We start from the raw sequence: 24,633 nt of genomic DNA, 5'->3' as shown, positions 1-24,633 counted from the left end.
TACGCTGATGCCACTCAGAGCAAAGGCAAACAACTCTTGGTAGCACTGGCAAGTAAACCAAAATACTACACTTCCACTACAGCTTTCAAGGGATATTGCTTAATGTGATTGGTTTGAAATTTTGGGGGGGTTTGTAGTATTCCTTTTGCAGTTTACCCTTCTATTCCTGAATCCCATGCCTGCAGAAACCTGGAGTGACAACGCAGAACTGCAGCCTCAAGCACAAGGAGCTCCCAAAACTCCAGGTCTAAGTCATGTGCCAGCTCAGTTATCCTTTCATTTTCTCAGGTTTTCACTTTTTAAGCACTTAGCAGTGTTTTGCTCTCCAGTTTTGAGAACTGAAAATTCAGCAGACTTAGCTGATTTTTGGGCTTCGAATCAAAGTCAGTGGGCGCTATATTGTGACTAATAAAACATCATCATTACTAGACATCCCGAGGCTAAAAACCAAGAGCTTCATTAAAGGCCTACTACATAAGCTGTGCTGACTTTGAGTAGATAATCTTGATACCACAAGAACCACTTTGAAACTGCAAGTGCATTCTGGTTTTTAAAGTTTGATCTGATCATCCTCTGGCCCCTCTTAAGGTGACCTTCCAAAGCACCCCCTCTCACTGCATCTCAGTGCTTCTGAAGCAAGACAAAGACGCATCTCAAATGGAAAAACAAGTAAATGAGGCATATTAACTTTTCTTCCTTTGCTCTCCAGTAATGAATTATTAATGAACATCAAAATTCAGCATTCGTATCATATTAGGAAACTATAATTTCTGCATGACCAAAGGCATTTCATAGAATCCTAGAATGATTTTAGCTGCAAGGGACATTATAGCCCATTCCATTCCACCCTCCTGCCACAGGACAGGGACACCTCCCACTGTCCCAGGCTGCTCCAAGCCCTGTCCAGCCTGGCCTTGGACACTGCCAGGGATCCAGGGGCAGCCACAGCTGCTCTGGGCACCCTGTGCCAGGGCCTCAACACCCTCCCAGACACCAATTCCTTCCCAAGATCCCAGCTGTGCCTGCCCTCTGGCACTGGGAGCCATTCCCTGGGGGCTGTCCCTGGGTGCCTTGTCCCCAGTCCCTGTGCAGCTCTCCTGGAGCCCCTTCAGGCCCTGCCAGGGGCTCGGAGCTCTCCCTGGAGCCTTCTCTTGTGCAGCTGAGCAGCCCCAGCTGTGCCAGGCTGGCTCCAGAGCAGTGGCTCTAAAGACATTTCCAAAAAAATGCACCTTCCGAACCCTGTATACATGGTTTTACACACCACCCAACTGAGATTTTCATGAAAATACAAGATAAATACACAGAAATGGTTCTGGGAGGCTTTTTTTAGCAACTAGAGACGTCAGAGACCACTCACTGGATTGGTCCCCACTGCAATCAGAGATTGCTCAACAGACCCTGTTAAACTCAAACTTGCTTTATTTTCAATCATTATCCAGCCCCGTAGATCTAAGACAGTCCTGGTTTCAACCCAAGCTCTGTGAAAAAAAACCTAGTTTATTTTGCTCCCAAAGGCAGATGTAACAAATTCATCAGCTTGTTACCCAAACTAGTTTTATTCACAATAAATGCCCACAGAGAGATAGCACTGCTTGCAGGGACAGTGTACAGAGCTCACAGCGTATCTAAATATTGGCTGCATAAACATGCAACACAAAATTAGGCACATGCCTTATAAGTGTCTCAGGCAATTCCAACAAACATTTATTTTATTTAAAGAAAATAAATTGAAGGGAAGGGGAAAAAAAAGAAAAAAAAAAAAGAAAAAAAAAAAAAAAAAGTGGAATTGCTCCAATGTAAATAGAAAAGAAAGTGCTCCAGTGAGGGTGTTTTTGAGTAAAATAGATCAAAATCTCTGTGTGCAAAAAAAAAAAAAAAATCCCTCACCTGATTAAAAAAACTTAATTAAATGATTCCAGTTACAGATGGCAGAACATCTGAGCCGAGGCTGATGCAGAATAATAGGTTTTAATGTTTTCAAAGAAAGACCTCTTCCTTAGGGGCACACGGAGGATTTCATCTTTACTCATGCATGAGCTAAAGTAGCAGAAATAGAAACATTTGCTTCCACAGCTACTCAGGATATGATACAACTCCAGTTCTCCAGGTTACCTGCTGTATACTTTTTTTCTTGGAAAGTTAATTGGTATTTTCAAAGGTTGTGTTTATATATTAGAAAGGAGCGAAAGCAAGATCCTTCAGGGAAACTATGATACAGCAAATGCACTGTGCCAGAAAAAGAAAGATTCAGTGTGCTGAAAAGAAAATCTACTGGAACGGTGCTCATTAGCACTTCCAAAGCATCCCAGGAAAATGTGGCAGCCCAGGAGGGATGGTTGAATTCAGCTCACTGGACAGACCACCACGTGTAATCCAGAGCAGGAAACCTCTCCTGCAAAAGCTACACAAAAAGCATCGAAGAAACTCCTACAAAATGGTCTGTGGCGAGACTGAGGGAGAGAGCAAGATTAGCTCAAGGCCATTATTTTTCCCTGGTTAAAAGCTCTCCATGACTCCTTCCCTAAAGGAGATCCCTCTGCTGCTTTCATAACCCATGACAGGAAAGTCAATGCTAACCAAATATTAGGGTGGGTTTTTTGGTTTTTGTTGTTGTTGTGTTGTTTTGTTTTTCCTTTACTGTTCCACTGCCCCACTTCTAGCAAGGAAACAGGGAAAAATAAAAACTAAAAAATACTACTGATGTTCCGGTGCCAAGTCCAGCAGCTCAGCAGACCCAACACTGACATCCACACACCTTGCACAAGTTCTCCCCAAAATACCTGGACCTGGAATGACTCATGCTATTCAATTTCACCAAAATATCTCCTGGATGAAAGGTCATATCAAACCTTCTTCTGAGAGTTTTCCATTCCTGAGCTACTGTTTGTGAAATCTAACTATGGAAAAGGCATTTTAAAACTAAACACCAGGGTCTGGACCCTGTTTTGCGGTGCAGTTAATGCACTGCAGCCAATTAACACTGCAGTGAGGGTGACCACAGCAATAAAACTCCCCATGTGGCCTGACTTTGCACCATGTGAGACAACACAGAGCCACATGTCAACATCTCCAGCTCGGGAATGCTTGTGTCATACCGGGGTGGGGAGAGCTCAGGTGGTGAGGGAGCCGTGTGGGAAGGACAAGGGTCCTTGACAACGCCTCGGAATGACAAACTGGAATTGTCACAGACTGGTGCCACAAATAAGGGGTAATCCTGACTGAAGAGAATGTTCTCCTACCTGTAAAAATGCAGTTTAAGGGTACAAGTGGATATGAATTTCCCTGTTTACATTAGCCAGTACAACTAGGTCCCACTCAGAATTTCTTACCATCACTCCACCATTCCTTGTACAGCAATACAGAAGGTATTTAACAGGGTAATTTGTACACATTAGTAGGTGAAAAAATTATCCTGCTACGTGTGTAAAATCAAATCATTATTCTGCAGCTTATTAGTGGCAAATGGCTACTGATGAAAAGATCCCTGTGATCAAACAGTCTCTGCAAGGTCATCCCACGCAGGGGTCTGTCACATCACACCATCCCACCCACCCTTACTCCTGGAGAGTCGTTGCGTCTAGCAACACAAAGGTCCTCAAAGTAAAGTATTTACCCAAACCGCTGTTTATCTTCCAGGGAATATCCCAAGACACTCAGTCCATAGCACCAGTGGTGGCAGATACCCTGCACACAAAAAACACAGCAGGGGCAATTCAGCCCCAAACCTGCGACACTGGATCCCACGTGGAGCTGGCCTGGGTCTTCAAGCGACACCTTCCAAACCTGCCATTCCATCTCCCCGCTCCGAGCCCTGCTGGGCAGCCCCCACAACAATTCCAGTGCGGCTTTTGCGCCTCCCAGAGCAAGCTGTGTCCCACCCACCCTGACAAAGGCCCAGCCGCCACCACCACGGCCCTTCCCCGGAAAGGCTGGGCCAGGCCTGTCCTCGGCACGTACCTGCTCGTCCACCTTCCTCTGCAGCTGCACCACCTTGTTCTCCATGCCGACGTTGAGCTTCTTGAGGTGCTGTACCGAGCGTGCCTCGATGCGGAGGGCCTGGAGCTGGCGCCGGGCCCGGAGGCGCCGCCAGTGGCACTGCAGCACCACGGCGGCGGCCCGGGCGCGGCGGAACCGCAGGCGGGCCAGCCAGCCCCGGGCGTACCTCTGCAGGACGGTGGCCTTGTGCTCCGCCAGCATCTGCAAAACACGGCCACGACGGCGGCGGTCAGCACGGAGAAGGCACAGAATCACCCAACGGTTTGGGTTGGAAGGACCTGAGAGCTCAGCCAGCACGGGCAGGGACGCCTTCCACTAGACCGGGCTGCTCCGAGCCCTGCCCAAAGCAGCTCTGGGAGCTTCTCTGGGCTCCTTGTGCCATGACCTCCCCACCCTCACAGCTGGCAATTCCTTCGCAATAGCTTCTCTAAATCTACTTTCCTACAGCTTAAGGCCATTCCTGGAAGATCACCTGTACGCAGCAGCTCTGGTTCAGCTGCAACAAGCATTAAACACTTCCCAAACTGCCTTGGAAAAGGCTTCTCCTCCAAGGAGTGTCCTGGTAGATTGCAGGGGCTGATGGCTGGAAATGGAGGCTGCCGTTTTGCACCCTCTTTCATGGGCAGTACACTTGTAACTCTGCTCGTGGAGGCTTCTCCAGGCACGGTTCTCCACTGACGCAGGCAGGGCACACCTAGGAGCCTGCTTGGTCTCAAAGCAAAGACCTGCTTGGCTAGTGACATGAGGGAATACGATCCTGGTTGTGAGGACTTGGTGGGAGCAGGTGACGTCTGGGCAGAAGCGTGACTTTTTTTGGACCACAGAATAGTACTGAGATCCACCAGAGCCACAGCTCCAGAATAAACAGTCATCAACAGACAAAGCCCCACTTAGCAATGAACTTACTGTCCCCTCAGCACCAGACATCACCCACATCAGAACAGATCTGTAGACTTTTTTCTGTGTTCCACCTCTGCATTATGGTAATTTTTACTGCAGATAAATGCTGTCCTGATGGGATTTTATATCATGTGGATAACCTTCAGATAAAACTGTGAGTCCTTTCGCCATACAGTCTGCAGCCAGTTCTCTAGCACAAGTCAATTCCTAGTAATTTTTATCTGTTTTCATGAAATTTCTGGTATGTTTGCAAAGAATTTCTTCCCCAAAATTTATAGCTATCTTGTCAGTCAGTGGCAGTTCAATTTTGTCCTCTAAAACTGAAGGCTGACATTTTAGAGATACAAACAGCATGCGGTTAATAGCTTCATTATGCTTCAGTCTGCTAAGGAAATAAATAGGAGAATTTGAAAATCACAAGATGTTTTATTGTTATTAGTTTTGGTTGTTTCAGAAAAGGTTATCCTATCAGCTTCTCTTACAAATATTTTGCTTTCTTTGAAACCCTAAGGCTTTCTTTGCAGTTGCAAATTTTAATTCAGAATAAAGAGATTATATGAATTTAGGATGCAGCAAGAATGGCTGTGAAAGGAGCTTTGTATGTCCCCAGCCTTGGCATTCACAAATGGGGAAAGCTAGGGATGCCCAAACAGGTAGAAGAAACCCCACTACACTGCCCTGAAGACTTATTTCAGCTTTACAGCAAAATTTTGGTGGGCCCTGGGCATGCTCTCACCCCACAGATCATCACCCATAGCCCTGCACCTGTCACTGAACATGCACTGTAACCAACACCTATATCTAAAACCTATGCCCAGGTATTCCAAAGATTAAGGATGTTCAGATTAGCGAGGTGAGACCTTCAGTCAGCTTTCTTTGCCCTGTTAAGATTTGGGTGGCCTTGAATCTCAGAGAGTTCAACTGCTGGACCAGCTTCCTCCCCTGCAGAAGTTTCCAGTTTAAAAAACAGATGCTTAAAGAGCAGTGGCAGCACAAATCCCTTACCACCAGCTGCTGTGTCTCAAAGGACAACCCTGGTCTCTCTGGGAGGTCACCACATGTCCATTAACTTCAATTATTTCCAGGAACAGGCTTTTCCCTCGTGATGCCTCTCCCTTCTAGGAGTAGCCCCACAAGCCAGTTAGGCACCAATTTAGGTAACTACCAACACTGTGCTGGGTCTGAGGAGCGGACAGGAGATTTTCCAAAGGTGTTCTCAGTTTCCTGACAGAGAGTAGCTGGAGAAGGACTTTGGACAAGGCACCCAGGGACAGCACCCAGGGAATGGCTCCCAGTGCCAGAGGGCAGGCACAGCTGGGATCTTGGGAAGGAATTGGTGGCTGGGAGGGTGTTGAGGCCCTGGCACAGGGTGCCCAGAGCAGCTGTGGCTGCCCCTGGATCCCTGGCAGTGTCCAAGGCCAGGCTGGACAGGGCTTGGAGCAGCCTGGGATAGTGGGAGGTGTCCCTGCACATGGCAGGGGGTGGAATGAGGAGATCTTTAAGGTCCCTTAGACGCAAACCACCCCAGGATTCAATGATTACTCATGGTATCACTGCTGTCATCAAACTCTCTATCTTTTGTGTCCCACTCCTGGTTTTACACAGAAAGCTAAGGGAGAGACCTGTTTAAAGAGTTTTTTATATAAATAAATTACTTACTGCCTTCTGTGACAGACCCTACTGGGAGCAGGCCCTGCATGCAGCTCTGACATACACTCAGAGTGGGATGGGGAGGTTTTAGCAGAGCATAGGTTAGATCAAATGACATTTCCACAAGGCCTCCCAGCACCACAGTGACTAACTCCATTTAGCTGCTCTGCTGAGGTGCTGCTGTCAAAATGTTTTTTGCTTGCACAGCTTTAAATAGCAAAGCCGTCACCCTCCGTTCTCCAGCAACACTGGGGGCTGTCAGCTTCACAAACGTCAACACAGCCACAACAAACACATCGCAGAAGTAAACAAAAAGGTTCTTTCCTCATGCAAAGACCCTCCTGGAGGTGTACCTGGTAGTAAATCCTCCTGACAAACATGCCCCGAGTGAAAGCCTGGATGGTGAGGGTGGCGTTTCGGACCCTCAGGAAAGCCCGGCGCATCCGCAGCATTCGGTACTGCTTCTGCAAGATGATGGCAGCCCTCGTCCTCCTCAGGTGCTCAAAAAGCCTGCAATACACAGGAGGAGGGTAAGCAGGGAAAATAAACTCCACTTCTTTCTGATGCAGTACGTCTTGAACCAGGGGGAGAGTAAAACCTTCTGTCCAATGTGGCTTGGTATTATTCAGGAAAGACCACCCCAACAGCTGGGCTAGGAAAGCCTCCATGCCATCAGACAGCAGCCATGGAACCCAGGAGCATTGGGACCACAGACCAACACACCTCATTGTTCCCAAACACCATTAAACCCAAGTATTCCCCAGGTTTTCCTTGGTTTGAACTCTCTGCCTTGCGTCCTTGCGCCCAGGTTGGTTCCATCATTTCCCTGACTATAAAAAGCACATGTCACACAGGGTATCTACTGACTCGGTGAAAACAGCAGCAAATTGATTTGACATTTAAACTGGTGTGGACTGCTTTGGCAACATTCCTGAGCAGAGCCTCGAGCAATTCACTGACAGTAAATAATGAGGGATGTGGTCAACTCCGCACCACGTTGCTCCCATTCTCCAGCTGAACTCACGTTCAATTTGCTGTTACACTGGTTAATAAATGCCCATAAACCCTCCATTTAATTTGATAATTAGCTTGTTTTGCTGAATTTATGATTCACTTATTGCTCTCAGCATGCAGCATTATACAGAGATTTGATCCACTTATTTTATTTTGTGTCAAAATTAAGAGCCACATCGGATTGGTTTATATATTCCTTTGATTGAGGTGAATGGCTTCTCTTTAGGACCCAAAGACCCAGGGCTTCCTGAAGAGGATAAGAAATGGTCTGTCTCCAAAAAAGAGACAGTTGTTACTCAGATGCCATCCAACCCTACAAAACCTGCACAAAGAGGGGGACTGACAGATTATGCAGAAGAAACTCTGCAGCAGCTGTTCCTCCCTGACATCAACCCCCTTCACAACCACAAACAACACCACAAATTCAGCCAGTGTCTCAGATGTTCTTGTGCTGATTGTCTCACTTGAAGAAGGGCCACAAGCAGGAAGGTGGCCAGTGTGTTGGGATGCTGTTCCCTTGCCTCACTGCTCCCTCACACCCACCCCACACCTGCCACCAGCAGTGTTACCTACGGAAACCCAGCGAGCCACTGACACGAGGGAGCTTGAAAGAGTTAACACGGGGCTCTGTTATTCTCTACTGTACACAGCCCCCCTGCCAGTGATTTGGAGTGATTTTTCCTCATTATAAAGGACACAGCCAATCAATCCTGAGAACTCCCCCCAGACATCACGGAGACACAAACCTGGTCCCTGCAGGGGAGGAGTGCATACCAACTAGGCAGCTCTTCCCTGGCTGATCTAAATGCCCTTTACCCAAGGCAGTCCCAGGAAAATAGTAATTCTGTGAAACACTTTAACCTAAATCCTTCAGAGTACACTATAGTCATCTCATTATAACCAGATTGTCTATGTCAGGACCTTGGCCCAGCACCTAGAAATTAAACTAATTTAAATATGAAACCAGTCTGAGGCAAAGAATTTTGATCTCTTAACCCAAAATAAAAATGGAGAAAGGGGCCAGAAACAAGTCCTGAATTTAGCCCAGGAACTCTCACCACAGCGTTACCCACACGCGCATCACGCGTCTTGTTTTCAAGGAAGCAGAGCATCTTCAAAGTTCCTCACATGAAACCACCAAGTTTGAGTTCCAGAAGACGCAACAGGTTGGAAACACGGGTGGGCAGAGGTGTTTTCACATGTGACTTCCCAGCTGGCCCCTCTGAGGTTCCCCAGGACCCACCTGCGTGCCAGGTGCCCGCGGACGTAGCGCTGCAGGGTGAGGGTGGCTTGTCTCAGCCTCTGGTACTTGGCCCTCTGCAGCCAGCCCCGCACCGTCTTCTGGATCATGATGGTGGCAACTCTGAACTTGTCTGCCCGCAGCTTCTCCAGATATGCCACCTGGCCTGCACGGAAAAAGATCTTGGTACGGCCAAACTGGAACTTGTCTGGATCCTTTTCAAAAGCACAAAGAAAACTGCATTTAATTGAGGCAAACATTACTTTTCTTCTTTTTTGTTTTCAGTCTAAGGTGATCAGTAGATACATAGCAAAAACACCACTTGGAATCAAATTTATCAACACACACCTGTTCTTAATTGGGTAGTTAATGAAGATTTTATTAGAGGTATTACATTGTTAGTCTTATTAGACATTATTAAATATCATTAGACTTACTAGACTTACTACACTTGAGTGTTTATACACCCATTAAAGAATGCAGCACTAGAACTCAGTCTTAAACTGCATATATTTGCACAAATTTTGAAGGGGTTTTGAGTTGGGTTTTTTGTGTTTTGTGCATTTTCTTGGCTTGGTTGGGAGTTGTTGTTGTTGTTGTTGTTGTTGTTATGTTTTGGGGGGTTTTGGGGGGTTTATTTGTTTGGGGTTTTTTTGTTTTATTTTGTTTGCTTGTCTGTTTGGGGGGTCAGATTTTTTGTTTGGTATTGGTTTTCCTTTTTCTGTTATTTGCTGATTTTTATGTAAATAAAGAAATCACAGAATCACAAAATTGTTTAGGTTTAGGTCGGAAGGACCTTAAAACTCAAGTATACCCAACCTCTCTGCCATGGGCATGGATACCTTCCACTAGACCAGACTAGAAATGCAACACCAGAGCACCTCAAGAAAAATATTTCTTTCTCAAGAAGATTAATGTTTAGATCTAAAAAGTCATACATGTGCTGCAAAAGGCTCTGCAGCCAAAGGTAACACTGGGTGCAAAAACCTAAAAGAGGAACCCAATTGGGTCAATTCTTCAAAATCCCTCAGGAAAACAAGAGATCAAACATTAAAACCTGTCTAGGGTGCTGTGCACATTCTGAGCCACGCAACAGCATGAAATCTCTGCATACACGTTTGCAATTTAAAAATAATGCATACAAGCAAGCAGTAAAGTTTTTGTAACGAGAGGTGGCAAAACCTTCTAATTAGTTTACGGTTAAAAAGTCCCAGTCTGTGGGGGCCTTATCCACACAGGGCCGTTGAAACTCTCCCACCCATCAAGAGAAGGCATTTACTGCACTCTTCCCTTACTCATTTGTGCAAAGAGGCACTTAATGATTAACTAAGGTTTATGACATTGTCACAGGCTGGACCTCTGAAATGCGCTCCAGCCGTGGCTAGACAAAACCAGAAGGAGAGGCTGGGCTGCCACATTTTTTAAAAGTGGCCAATCATTCATGTCCAGCCAGTGACAGCAAACTCTGGACTTCTCCAGCACTGAAATTATTTGTTCCTCTTGACCACAACCAAGAAAACCCGTGTCCCACTTGCTCCTGCCACCTCCTCGCAAGACTCCCTCATTTTGGGAAAGCTCCCAGGCTGCCTGGGGTGGAGAAGCACCTGCACGAGGAGCAGGTGAAGCTGGAGCAATTTCAGAACCACACCAAAGCCATGAATTCCGTGCTTTTGAAACCACTGACAAAGATCTGGTCCCAGCTCACCTCAATGAGGTCCTTCAACAGGCTCTGACAGATCTGCTCCTTGTCTTTGTTGGAGAGGTGTCTCTTGTTCATAAGCACACGGTACCTATTTAAAAAGTCAGGGTAGGACCACCTGAAAGCAAAGCACACACTGGGTTACTCTGTATGCTGGGCACTGTTTCACTAAAATAAAGTCCTTGGAGTCATAGACGAGTCAAAGTGCGAAATACTTCCAGGGATTTCTCAGCACTGCCCTCAGCATAGACCAAAGCCACCCAGAAGGAGCTGCTCAACCGCAGCCTGGCCCCAGTCTCAGACACTGAGTGACCAGGTCAGGGCCCTTCTAGGCAGGAACAGAAAAGCCACAGATCACCCTGCTTCCCAATCTCCTGCTCTTTACCACTCAAATGCAAACAATGCTGTTCCCGTCACAAAAGAGAGCCCAGCTTTGGAGAAATCATGGGTCTCTTGATTGCCCCCCCCCCCAAAAATTAAACAGCAATCTTGATGAAGTTATAGAGAATTCATCAAATAGACTTTCTGTGGTTTTTGTGTTCCCAAACTCTGCTGAATACTTATTTGAATCAATTGACTCACTAATTGCTCCATCTTGAGGTCTGTGACCGACAACCTTCAAACAAACGCAAAATCTTTTGGCTCTGGAAAGACAACGCAGCCCCTTGGAAGATGCCTCACTGTCTCCAGCAGCAAAGCTTCCAAACAGGCAACAGTAATTGAAGGAATTAGAGCATTGTATCCCACTGCTAGGAAATACCATCTCCTGCTGCTGGTGATAGATGTAGAGCCTGCAGAATGTGATCCTGAAATTGCTTCAGCATCTGCCAAGATTCAGCCTTCTCTAAATTAACACAGTGAGTTATAAACCTCTCAAAACCGGAGTTTTTAATTAACACTAGCCTTTTCCAGCAATGTCCAGAATGACCACTGATATGTCAACAAAATACGCGTAACAGACATCAAAGGGAGACCGGAGAGAATCGCAGAGAACTTGATTTCTGCCCTCACTCAACAAAGCCACCTGTGAGCCTGATCCTTACCTGCAGGGATGCTCTGGCAGCCAGGACAAGAACAAACTGTGAAGAGCTGCCATACAGAAACATCCTTGTCACCCAGAAGCCCTGAACATACCTTAATTTTTGCATTACTGCCCCGCATTCTTCCTGTTTTTACACTTCCAGGGATTGAGAGTGTGGGAGGGAAAATAAACTGCAAAGGGCCAGAGCAATGCTTGCAACAGGTTTGCAGTGGTGAGGCTGAGCGAGACCACCTGAGCAGTCACAGCTGCCAGCTCTACAAAATACTTGATGAAACAGAATAGTTCACTTGGAAAGGACCTGCACAATCATCTACTCCAGCTGCTGATATCTCTCAAAACACCTTGAAGGCTGGAAGCTGTGGTATTTGCTTAGACAGGCATATTGCTGATTTCAAAATACACAGCCAACAGAGTTTTGTGTCACTTCAGAAAGGCAATGGGGGAGGAAAGACAATACTATTTTTTTGGTTTTTTTCATTAAAAGCAATACTCTAATTAAAAGAGTACAGCAGAAGGAAATGTTCGCAAAGGCAATGAAGAGAGAAAATGGGGGAAAAAAGATGGACTGGTAAGGACTGGGAAGCCACAAATAACTCTGTCATGGACACACAGCACCCAGGACACAGCCAGTAAAGAATATGGCAAAAATCAGAGGATTTCCTACCCTTAGGATTGCACCTGAAACCAAAGGTAGAATGCAGAGCTCCTGGAGGCAGAAGAATAAGGGAAACTGTGATGAAAGGATTTCCCAGGCTCAGAATGCTCAGATTGATTCTGGAGCAGCCAGATTTAGTGCTGATTTAATCTCTGCCTCCAGGGGCTAGTCCTGAGGCCAGGGAGCTAAGGCTACCCACCCTCAAATAACCAAAAGTACTGGATCACCACTAAAAAACACTAAGATGTCAGCTATGGGGAGCTCGCTCTGGGGTGAAAACTGAACACAAAGACTATGCAAAACTACAAGCTTGTGTCCTGTAAGGTTTAACTTAAACCTGCCTTCTCTTTGCTTTCCCAGTGCCTCCGTTTTATAATTACATTTCCCATTTTGCGTAGTGCAAATAAAACCCGTTTTCATTTTAGGCACGCCCGGGGTTTACACGGCTCCAAATCAAACCTGAGAGGAGCAGCAGAGCATGCAGTGCCCAAGGCACTCAGCCAAGCACACGAGGCTGGCCTGGGTATTGCTCGAGCCAGGGAAAGCTTGGGAGGGGGGAAGAGAGAAGGAGGAATATTCCCATTAACCTGCCAGAGTCAGCTCAGGCACTGACATTATTAACTGCTGGTATCTGGAGGAAAAAAAAAAAGATCACCCTGCAGGTGCCACCCAGGCTCTTCCAGCAAAGAGCAGATGGTGAGGAGGCAGAACATGAAACTCAGGGCACAGGTCCAAGCTGGGCAGAAAGCAAAATCCATCATCTTCCAGCACCAAGGAGGAGATCCCACAGCTGCTCACTAACAAGGGTCAGGCACCTGCAGGAATTCCTTAAAAATAGATCATAAGCCACTACACAGTGGGTCTTCCCCCAGAGCATGTCGTTCTCATTTTCCAAAGTGGAAAAAATTGATTTTCCACACCCATCCTTAATAAAAATTACTCACTTTTCAGGAGTAAGTCTTGTATGAGACATTGGAAGAGTCAGAGAATACAGCCCCTGGTTTCTGCCGAGGTGTTTATCAGGACTGGTGGCATCCACAGCCCCGTATCCACATCTCCCAGAGGTTCTCAGCCCCACACTGCACCCCCAGGGCACAGGATTGCCTCTCTTGTGCTCTCACCACCCTCTGATTTAGCAGGGGATGACAGCCCTGACACCACACCACTCCTCTATTATTGTCCATAGAGCATCAAGACAAAATCTGTGCCATGCCAGGGCTCAGCCAGCCCCTCAGGAGTTTCACTGGGATATTTGCCATCCCAGCTCACCAGCAAAAGAAAGCTGCAGGGGTTCATAGGTGCTGCTACAGAATCCTCCCCGGAGAAAGGAACAATTAAAGCACTCAGGTTTAATGTAACATGTCTCATTGAACCACTCAAGGCTCAAAGCTGTATAAAATTTCCTTACAACTACGTGCTCGGAGAGAAACAAACATGATCCCCCAGCCCTGCAAGAGAGATTTCTCCAGTGCAGAAATTCAGAAGCTCGGTGCTTTGCTGTACACATGCTTCTTAAAATAATTTTTCTGCACATACATATTGGCTTGATTTTTTTTTTTTTTAGGTACAATGTCTCCATTTTTAGAGGGGAAAAGAAAAAAACCAAACCAAACCAAACCAAACCAAACCAAACCAAACCCAAAACCAAACAAAAAAAACCAAAAAACCACACAAACAAACAAACAAACGAAAAAACCACCTCATTTCACACTCGCCAAACCACACACACTGACTCCCAGCAGGAGACAAAGGATGTGCTATGTTACCCCACAGCTTAGGAAGTCAGGAAAGACTAGGGAAAGGGTACCCCTCAGTTCAACTTGTGGACAGGTATCAAATAAAAAAGAGATTTCAGGTGCTTGGTATGCTGCCACAGAACACACAGCATGGGCAATCTCACTGCTGGAGGCTGGAAACTACCAAGGGACACTAAATAAACACAAGTCCTCATTATTACCAAGTTTTAAGACACAGGTAAGTGGTGCAGAGAAAAGAGATGGAACCAGGGGGATTTTTATACCTGCAAACCGAGAAACAGGAAGAAGGAGGCACAAAGGATTGGGCAGATGCTGCTCAAACTGAGATCAAGCCAACCTCAAACAGCTGAATTTTGCTTTGATGTCAGCACAGGTCACTAAAGGGAAAAGGCAATAAAAGGAATGGAAGGATTCAGGAAAATAACTTATGCTTGTGGAAAAAAAACCTCCTTGGGCTCAAGCAGCAAGGAGGATGGTTGCTGGGAGCCTGAGACTTCATCATCCCAGCAAGGTCTTTGTCATCCACAGGAAACAGAGGGAAAAAGCTGCAGCACACACCACAGATAATTTTTTTCCTGTAGTTTAAACAACCAGATTTCACACAAAAATGCAGCCAAGTGCAAGCAAAGGGGCTGCTCCTACCCAAAATTAAGGGGTTATGAACCTGAGCAGAGCCAGCCGGGTTTATTACAACATCAAAAGAGAGAGCATAGGTAGGAAACTGAGGGAGACATTCTAAGGAAGCCTCCGAAAAGCATCTTTCCAAGCAGTCATCAACTGCCCAGAATATCCACAACCCCTTGTTTCAGGGTTGTTACAGCAGTGTTATGCCAGCTGCACTGAGTGAACAGCTGAAAGGAGTGTAAGAGGCCAAGAAAGCTTCAAACTCTTAACCACAAGATGGTTTCTTCTGTACCCTAAAATAACTGAATGGGAAATGTTTCCACTCAGGGTGAGCAGATTCACTGCCTTCATCACCCAAGGTGCTGAGCAAACTCAGTTTTGTGTAAGAAATCCTGGTAGCACCACATGGCACCCTGCCCTGAAGGGAACAATATTTTAAGCAGGAAGGAGCTGGACAATATTGATCTTTCCAGAGGAGTCGAAACATGTCTGGAGGGGTGCAGGTTCAATCTTGGAGCCAAGATTTGCCATGAAATTATTTTAGAAACTGCAGTTCAGGGAGGAAATTTCTCTTGCCTTGTTTACTGCAGCAGAACAGATTTGCCTTTCAATTAGCTCTAAAACATGCAGCCTGGCCTGGCTTGAAATTAGCTGGAATATATTCAAAGGGAAAAACGAGGCGGGGGGGAAACCCCTCCATTTACATATTACACCTTTGTTGGGAGTGGGCAAACAGAACTGTTGGTAGCCAAAGCAATTTATAGGTCTCGTTATCCTGAAATAACAGCCAGGCAGCTAAAGGCACATTCTATAAAAAAAAAATTATATATCCAAGGATGTCCGTGATCGTTTTTAATTATAAGTGTTTAATGTTTATAGAGTTCAGCAGCTGGGATTTCACACTGAATTGATACAAAAATGCTGCATCTGACAGTGAGCTCCAGCGACCAGAGGAAGCAGCCAAATGCCAAGGATACTTAAACTATAAATACATAACTACAAAGAGGGTATTTCAGAGAGAACTGCAGTGATTATTCAGAGTGATGGCATGGTGGTAGACCACTGACTGGAGACCACCATAACCAGCAGGGGAAAAAAAAAAAAGGTACAGTTTTGACAGAACCAATTAAAAAACTTGTTTTAAGGAGTATTTTGTTATTCACGGAGATCCGCGCCAATTGGTCCTCTATAGACTCATCTCTATGCAGCCAGTTTCTGTAAAGAAGATGAATGGTTTCACAGCACGGAGACATCTTCCACGCTTCACCCAGGGAAGCTGATGATAGATTTACTACCTACACACCTCAGACAGTCCATTCATCAGAGTCGTTTATGTACGCGCTAACAGATACAGATTTCTTAACTGCTGAGTAACATTTCAAAGCAAATGATACATTTTCAATTTATTTCAGACACTGCCAGAGCGCAGCCTACCATGGAAATGGTAAAATAAACCCAGGCACACCCGTGGGGGAGCCCAAGGCTTCGGATTTCTGCAACTTACAGGGCTTGAACAGCTACAGTTTGTATTAAAAATTATTTTTTTTCTTAGAGGTAAAAAAAAAAAAAAAAAAATTATTAAAGACTCAAAACCTTGAACTCTTCAGCAGCAGGTTGTTTTATCCAGAAATCTCTGACTCAAAGCCACAACACGCTCAGAAGTTACCCTTGTGACAGTGTGCTGGAATATACTCAGAGGTAAACATTACAGGATGAAAATAAGTGTTTTTCTATTGTTTCTGAATAAAACTCACCTTGAGATAAACAAATTTGGAAACTCCCTGTTGCTTTACAGGTAAAATTGCTTACACCCAAGTGAAGCAAAAGTCACGAAGATCAAGTCTTCTGTTATTATTTTAAAGTATTCCAAATTTAGAGCCTTCACATGAGGTTTAAATTTAAAGCAATGACTGTCTTTTTTGGTTTTATTCTTAATTAAGCAAGATAAACTCAACTTGTCTCAAAATATAAGGAAATACAGAGGAATAATCAATGCTCACTGTGATGAAAACAGAGAGAGAGAGATCACATATAAAACTGCAGAAAGAACTAAAAATTCTGTTACTTTTCCTACAAAACAAGATCCCATGGAAGCATCTTTTCCCGTGATGGTCTATAAAGTCAATTTAAATACACAGATTATTCACAATCTTTCACTGACATCACCCAGCTCCTGGGTCTGGATTTTCAAGACTGGAATTTTGTGAGTAAGGAAGGTGAAGAAGAGCTACCACAGCCCAAAGTGAGCGTTCTATTCGGTGCAGAGCTGTTCCTATATACAATTATATCCTAGAAATATTAAAATACACAAAAATCTGTCCTTCAAGCATCACAAACTTTGGAGAAGGTCACTCTGAAAGGCTGAAATAGCTTTTTGCACCCTTTTTTTTTTTCCTTTGTCCCTGGAGGAAGAACAAGAGCAGACGACTTGCAGCCATGGAAGAGTTCTGTATTCTCAGTGTCCTGGGAAAAGATCTCATAACCAAAAGCATGCAAGCAGAAGTGAGAGCATCACTTTTTACTTTGTCAGGGCGGAAAGATCTTTGCACTGGTCAATTCGTTGCTGTCAATAGATCCTGGCCAGTCTCCAGGTGCTGCAGTGGTTTCTCCCCTCTGTTCCCCCTCCCCAGTCACTAATTTTACATTGATTTTCCTGCTGTCAGGTCTAAACTGCAGTTAAGTGAGCAAAAATGGAAGAAAACGCTACAAATCTGCAGGATAATTATGAACACAGAGGAACAGGGTGTCTGTGCAGCTGTGACAAGACCAGTAACAAACCTCACAAAACACACAGCGCTCAGGGCAGAGTTCCCCAAGCTCCCCCAGGACCCACCACAGCAGAGGCAGGGCCCAGACTGCACTGGGCAGTGTGACTGCTTGCTTGGAGAGCAAGAAACAGCATTTCTCTGGCTTCTTCCATGTGAAAAAAAACCCAAAAACCTCATAGTTTCAGAGTGTTTACTATGAGAGGACTGACAGATTTGGTCTGGCAACAAAGATGGTAATAGAAGACAAACGCATGGGCTGGAGTTTTTTATTCCCCACCATGGCTTAGTGACAAGCAGCTTTTTACTGGCTACTTCCACAGAATGCCTCAAGACTTCAGAGATGAGAGCCAAAGGTGATGCTGGGCCAGACTATCTATCAGGGCCAGACTCCCAGCAGCAGGACCCAGATCCCCACCCTCCCACACCGGCAGAGGCCAGAGGGGAATTGGTTTCCATCAGACTTTTCTTCTTCCCTTTTTTCTGTTTTCCTTTCCTCCTCCTGAAACAGTTGGACTCAGCTGGACAGGGAGAAGCCCACCACCAGCTGTGTCCTGCCCATGGAGGTCACTGGCCAAGAGAGGTGAAGGGCTGCAGAACCTCCTCAACATGCAGCTGCTGCCCTCGGCCGCCAGAAACCCTCTGCAGCTTTCCAGGAGGAGCACACTCCTCCTCAAAATCCGGGACAGGGATTTTTCTCATGGCGTTCCACATCATGCTCAGCCAGCTCTTCACTGAGCATATTTATAACTTCTTTGTTCCATATTAAAAAAAGGCTGTTGGCTCTGCTGACATTAACACAAAGCTGCTTGGCACTAAAATGCAAGTGATGCATTTTTAGAATTATTTGCCCTTGTCATCTTCAGGACTTATGTATAGTCCATGTTTTCTGATTTATTAGGTCTTAAAAACCCCTTTTGAATTTTACATCTCCATCAGCAGGGGCCACACCACCCATAATCCTCCTTTTTATGATGCAGAAGTTTGGAGCCTAGGATGATCTGGATGTGCCGTGTGGAAGTCCACAACAATAATTTACAACCCTTATTTTCTTTCTCCGCAAGCAGAATAAAAATTTTTTTTGGCTGAAATGAAGATTGCAGCAGATGTCTGAAGCCAGGGAAAAAAAAAAAAAACCCAAGGAAAAAAGGAAAGAAAATAGAACAGTGGAAGGGACTTCAGGCAAAGAGGGAAGAAGCCCCTTTAGGGCAATGCTTGCTTCCAGAGCTGTTGTTTTGTTGCTTGATGTCCACCTAGGTATGGGATCAAAGCTGGGCTCCATCATCTGCCAGTCATCAGCTTTTTCAGAGGTTTCATGAGAGCAAATTACCTCTCAGAACCAAACTGACAGCACCAGCTGCAGCACTGGACACAGCACAACACACCCTCTGTCACCCCCACTGTGCAGCTCTCTCCTTGATGATGAATCTCTTGGCCTTGAGGAACCCAGGACATGACGGGAGTTTTGCAAAACAAAGGAGAAACTACGTATAAAAAGTAGAAAATCTATCCTGGATATAAACCAACCTAAACAAACACTGTCCTGAGAACACAAGCATTTTTTTTTTCTCCCTCCGTCACCTCAGATTATCAAAGAACAGTTTGGTCTGGAAGAGTCTTTAAAGCTCATCCAGTGCCACCCCCTGCCATGGGCTGGGACACCTTCCACTGTCCCAGGGCACTCCAAGCCCTGTCCAGCCTGGCCTTGGGTACAATGAGCTTGCTGAGTAAATCACAGGAGCAGCACAACCCCAGGGAATTCCAGCCCAGCACCTGGATGGGAAGCCAGCTGCACTGATCCGGATGGTCTCCAGCACTCCACAGGCTCTCAGCTGCTGCACTGCTCTCTCCGGATCAAACCTGCAATTAGATTTAGGACAGACATTAACACACTGTGAAAGGGGTCCCACCTCAGCACCCCACCTGCCAGTGACTCTTCCAGAGACAGGAATGACCCTCTCCCCTCCTCATTACTCCTCATGCACAGATGTCACGCGTTTTTCTCTGCGTATCACAAAGGTGTGATTTTCAAGCTGCTTCAAACCTTGCTACCACCCTGCTACCAGTTACCAGGTGTATTCTTGGGATAGGATGACCACCTGCTGCAATTAATTAGTGCCTACAGCCAGAATCTACCTGGCTTTGTAAAGAAATACAATCACAATAAAGAAGGGAACAGACGACCTCACCACAAGCTGCCTGGTGAACCAGGCAATATTACTCCTGCAGCTCTCAGAGCAACAACCTATTTACAGAAACCAAATTCAACAGCAAAGTAAGTCTGATATATCCAGTTCCATACCAAAACCAGGTAATTAACAGCTGCCACAAGTTTCTAGATTAAGTTTTCCATGAACAGCGGTGCTCATGTTCCAGACTAATGACTTTGGTAGGCACCATGTGGAAATTCAGGCTGTTTCTTCCCTTCCCTTTAAAGCTTGCATCACGCCTTGTCACTGGCATCTCACTTCCATCAGCCATTTGTGCCAAAAAACCTCATTGCAACTTCCGGCTGAATACTTGGGCAGTGCTTCCTCTGGTTCGTGGCAAAAACTCACTGCCAGATCAGACTGTCCTTGCACAGAGTGAGTTCAGACACCAGCATCCCCCATGGCTGCTCCCTCATTCCACCCTGACTCAGAATACACAAGGATGTTCCAGCTCTCCTGCTCAGGAAGGCACTGGGAAAGGTCCTTGCATCAAGCTTTGACTCACACGATGCAGATGTCCATAGCTGCGCGAGGTTTCCACAGCAAAGCTTCTCGTATAATACCTGCCTTCCCCTTTCTGAAAGCCCAAAATATTTCCACCTGCAAGTCAAGATTGCATGAATAATTCTGTCTGCTCTCAGCTGTACAATAGCAGCGTGAAAAATAGTTCCCTTCTTCTCTCTCTGCTTCTTTTAATTCCCTGGACCTGTCAAGTCTACAACAAGTTATTCGCTCCAACAACACAAACACTGTGCAGGGTGAAAAATCAGTCTGGGCTGTCACTCACTTCAAGGAAGAACCCACAAGGGTGCAATTTCCATAACAATAAATAATGAACAGGACTGGCAGATCGACTGGTAAGCGTCAGTCCTGGAAGATCCCAGGGCAATCTCTGTTGTATCCAAGGGAAACTCTGCAAAGTAGCAAAGCCCAGTGGGGGAGAAATGCAGTCACCAGAGAGGCTGCAGTCATCTATCAGCTACAGCTCAGCTATGGGCTAACACTGAAATTAAGGCCCTAAAAGTGGGACAATACACTTTATTACAAACTCCTTTTCCTTGCCATGGAAGGTAGAAGCACCTAGCACGTTGCTTTTGGCCTGGAAACCCGAGTCAAAGATCCCAAACCCTGCCTGAAACAGAATCTAAAAGGAAAACTGACAGAGGAACAACCTGAAGTCAGGCATTCCCCTTGCACATCACTCTTTGGAAGTCTTCTCCACCAGAAATTAACCTCAGACACAGCTTGCAGTCAGATGCAGCAAATATCCCTGCTCGGTGCCTGCTCCAGGATGGGAGCCTGACACCCCTCAGCCCCATCACAGACCTTATTTCTTCAGCAAGTTGTGAAGTGGGAATGCATGGTGCAAGAAACCTGAGGCAGTCTCCATCCTAACCCTCTATGTTCAAAAGCTGGGACAGCTATGGGGGCAGACCCATAGCTCAGGCATTTGCTTATCCAAACTGACAGAAACTTCCACAGAGGGAGGCTGAACAACTTCTCTGGGCAGACTGCTCCATTGACAGACTGTCCTCAGGGAGAAAAAAACACGTTCGCTCATCTCCAATCTGAACTTCCTGTGTCAATTTGGGGCCATTGGCTCTGGTCCTCCCACCACACACCACTGTTGAGAGCATGGTTTTCTCCTCATGGTAGCCCCTCTAAGTTCTGAAGGGCTGCCATTATATCCTTTCTGTTCTCCAGGGTAAGCATCTCATTTTAGTAAAAGCGTAATGCTCTTGTGAGCTGAAGAACTTTATCTTTTAGAAAGAGAAAACTTCTTTTCTCACTGAACAGCAAACATAACACTGAGTGTTCTGCATGCTACAGGCACCACTTCAGCACTAACCTGGAGCAATGCTGATGATGTCTCACTTCACAAATGCTTCCCAGCGCTGTGCATTTTCCAGCATGTGTCTCTGGATCCCACTTTTACACATAAGTAAATAGGCTTCAGAGAGCAGGAGAAGGAGCTGGGGGAGCTGTGGAAGGGGCTGGAGCCCCAGGAGAGGCTGAGGGAGCTGTGGAAGGGGCTGGAGCCCCAGGAGAGGCTGAGGGAGCTGGGGAAGGGGCTGGAGCCCCAGGAGAGGCTGAGGGAGCTGGGGATGGGGCTGGAGCCCCAGCAGAGGCTGAGGGAGCTGGGGAAGGGGCTGGAGCCCCAGGAGAGGCTGAGGGAGCTGGGGAAGGGGCTGAGCCTGGAGAAAAGGAGGCTCAGGGGGAACCTTGTGGCTCTGCACAACTCCCTGACAGGAGGGGACAGCCGGGGGAGTCGGGCTGTGCTCCCAGGGAACAGGGACAGGAGGAGAGGGAACGGCCCCAGGCTGGGCCAGGAGAGGCTCAGGTTGGACATCAGGAGGAATTTCCCCATGGAAAGGGTGGTCAGGAGCTGGAAGGTGCTGCCCAGGGAGGTGTTGGAGTCCCCATCCCTGGAGGTGTCCAAGGAAGGCCTGGACGTGGCACCGAGAGCTCTGGGCTGCTGACACAGTGGGGATCAGGCACAAGTTGCGCTCCATTATCCTGGAGCTCTTTTCCAACCTCAGTGCTCCTGGGATTCTGTGACTTTATTTGAGCCAGGCTAAGGATGCAAATTCCTCAAGCTGGTGGCAGCAAGACCAAGGTTCACCACGATCCCCAGGTCACAACGCCAGTTAAGAAACCAACGAGGGGTGAGGGGAGAGAGTCTCTTGCAGAACCACCCACAGGAGACACCTGAACCCCCTGTGGATGAGGATGCAACCCCACCACCACAACCTAAAGCAACCTCCTCCAGAACCATCCTTGTGTCTGTTTTGGTCTGTCATTTGTTCCCAAAATCCCAAGCTTGGACATTCACCGACAGTAGCATTGAGACATTAAATTTGAAGAATTAGGGATTTTAGGGAAGTTAAGATAATAGATGCTGAATTAGCTGAAGTAGGTAGATAAGCTTTGCTTGCAGTTAACAGAGGCCGGATCTTAGATAAGATATCCTGAATTTAGTAACTCATTGCTTGTCAGCTTTATGTTAGTGTAGCTGTGCTTGTAACAAAAAACAAAATGCGGTAAATAAGATACAAGATAACTGCAGATTTCCTGCTTAAAGGACCCACTGAACACGGGAAACTGTAAGTTCTACCAAGGATTCATTTATCACAAATGCATTGAAAAGGTAGAACGGTCAGGACGAGGAAGACCCCTCTTACTTCCTCATTTTGGGTGACCCCTCCCCAGAAGAGACCCCCGACTCATTTTAGGAAATAAACTACGCATGCTTAATCACCTTTTTGCCAATTAGCATACAAAGCGAGGAATGGGAGGTGACAGGGGTATGAATATGGATATGTTTTGGATATTCAACGCTTTTGTAAATAAAGGGCTTTGTAATTACCTGTATTAGGGAGCTATCCCACGTGCTGCCCGGCCGTAATAAACATGCACTTTGTAACTTTAAACTGTTAGAGAGTTTTTGTCTGTCACAGTTCGGTATCAATACCAGATCAATACACGTATTTCTTTAATAAGTCAGCATCACACTGGACAGAGCCATCACTAGGACTAGGAGCAGGCACTGGCAGAATTATCCTCCTGGTGCTTGCTACCCACAATATCTTAGTGATGCAACTGAGTTCATTCAATTACTGCCACCTGAAAACCAGGAACTTGCGCATCCACGGAATTTATATTAACTGTATCCTGAGCATCACACGAAAAACTGAATTTGAACGTTGAAAGGCAGAGAAGTGAAGAACGATGAGCTGGAAGGAGAGCCAAGTAGGTACATGGAGCCTTGGAAACACTCCTTGGAAAGATGGAGCCACTTCACCACCCAGAGCACCTACCACACTCTCACTACAGTAAATCAGAGAATAATTTTGCGTTTCAACTGAAGAAAACAGTCAATCACACAGTGTAATCCTGAATTTCATTTAAATGAACACCCCTTGCAAAAGGCAACAGGTGACCAAGGTCCCGAGCCAATGTCCAGTATCTACAGGATGGTGTGTGAAACAGATCAGTAGAGCACAGGAACTGCCATCCCAGCACAGACAGCCTTCTCCAGGGCCGTCACCTACTCATCTAAGGCATCAGGTAAATATAAACCAGTTTCTGAATGTCTTGCATTGATTAATACCCCTCACTTTGCTGTTTGCAGGGGAAGGAGAGTCAAGCCAGGCAGCTTCCTGGCAGATACATCTCCCCCAGCACATCATGACCGAGGGTGAGACTGTTTAGAGGAGCTTTGCCCTCCTTTGAGGACACTGCTGGAGCTGTCTCTGCACTCCAAAATCACACTGTGCTCACTGGGAGCACTCAGCCTGCATCGGATCAGCTGGAGGGAAATGTCTCCCTGTTGCTGGATTACATTTACAACCTTCTTCCTTAAACTGCACCCCCTGCACTTTATGCCTTTCGAGGACATCACATCTGCAAGGCCCCTGCATACTAATGGCCAAGCTTTCCTGGAGTTACAGGGAAGAAAACTGGGTACAAATCCATGACCAAGAGGTCAAACAGGGCTAACAACTACCTGCTCTCAGGGTTTGCTGCCTGTGATATGTCTCTGAGCTACAGAGGAAGATCAGGACTGGCCTTTTGCTTCACCTGCTCACTCACCTGGAAACCTGCCTGAAGTTGATACAAGCCACGTCTTTACTTTTTGCTACATTTATTTTGGAAGCACCAAGATATTTTCATTCATTTTACAAGCCCACCACTTATCTCTGCTTTTTCATTTCTTTCTCTTTTCACTGTTTGGAACTATAATTACTTAAATCAAAGCCAGTCTAGGATGAAGACTGCCCAAAGACCCTATTACAGCGAAGTGAGGATGCTCAGTATTAGCAGAGCATATCTATGAATTATCAGAACCTGAATTTGTCTTCATTTCAAAGGCATGAAACCCACACGCTGAAACACAAAAAGAACTCCAGCAACCCACAGAGACCTTCCAGTTACAGGATCAGCATTAAAAGGAGGGGGCAAGCTCTCCAGAAGGAGGAAAAGCCCAAAGCACGCTCTGCTGCTGACACCGAGAGGTTTGGGCATCTTCATTGAGGACTATAAAAGATGGTTATTTGCGAAAACAAAGTCCTTTACTGCAT

The 24,633-nt window shown here is 46.2% G+C and overlaps 1 protein-coding gene across 3 annotated transcripts in view; it reads right to left on the bottom strand.

Annotated features, from left to right (window-relative positions):
* The window catches only part of MYO5B (myosin VB), a 153,149-nt gene that overhangs the window by 39,920 nt on the left and 88,596 nt on the right, over window positions 1-24,633 (bottom strand). For all 3 annotated transcript variants that reach the window (XM_040090695.2, XM_040090694.2, XM_040090696.2), the window contains exons 17-21: window positions 19,116-19,202; window positions 10,506-10,617; window positions 8,804-9,015; window positions 6,900-7,056; window positions 3,958-4,197 (exon numbers count right to left, since the gene is read on the bottom strand). In XM_040090695.2, the coding sequence (XP_039946629.1) occupies window positions 3,958-4,197; window positions 6,900-7,056; window positions 8,804-9,015; window positions 10,506-10,617; window positions 19,116-19,202 (808 nt within the window). The remainder of the gene's footprint in view (window positions 1-3,957; window positions 4,198-6,899; window positions 7,057-8,803; window positions 9,016-10,505; window positions 10,618-19,115; window positions 19,203-24,633) is intronic.

The sequence above is a fragment of the Hirundo rustica genome, chromosome Z (genome assembly GCF_015227805.2).
Source record: "Hirundo rustica isolate bHirRus1 chromosome Z, bHirRus1.pri.v3, whole genome shotgun sequence".
Classification (NCBI taxonomy): Eukaryota; Metazoa; Chordata; class Aves; order Passeriformes; family Hirundinidae; genus Hirundo; species Hirundo rustica.
Note: the sequence above shows the minus strand (reverse complement) of the source record. Positions and strands in the feature narration are given on the sequence as shown.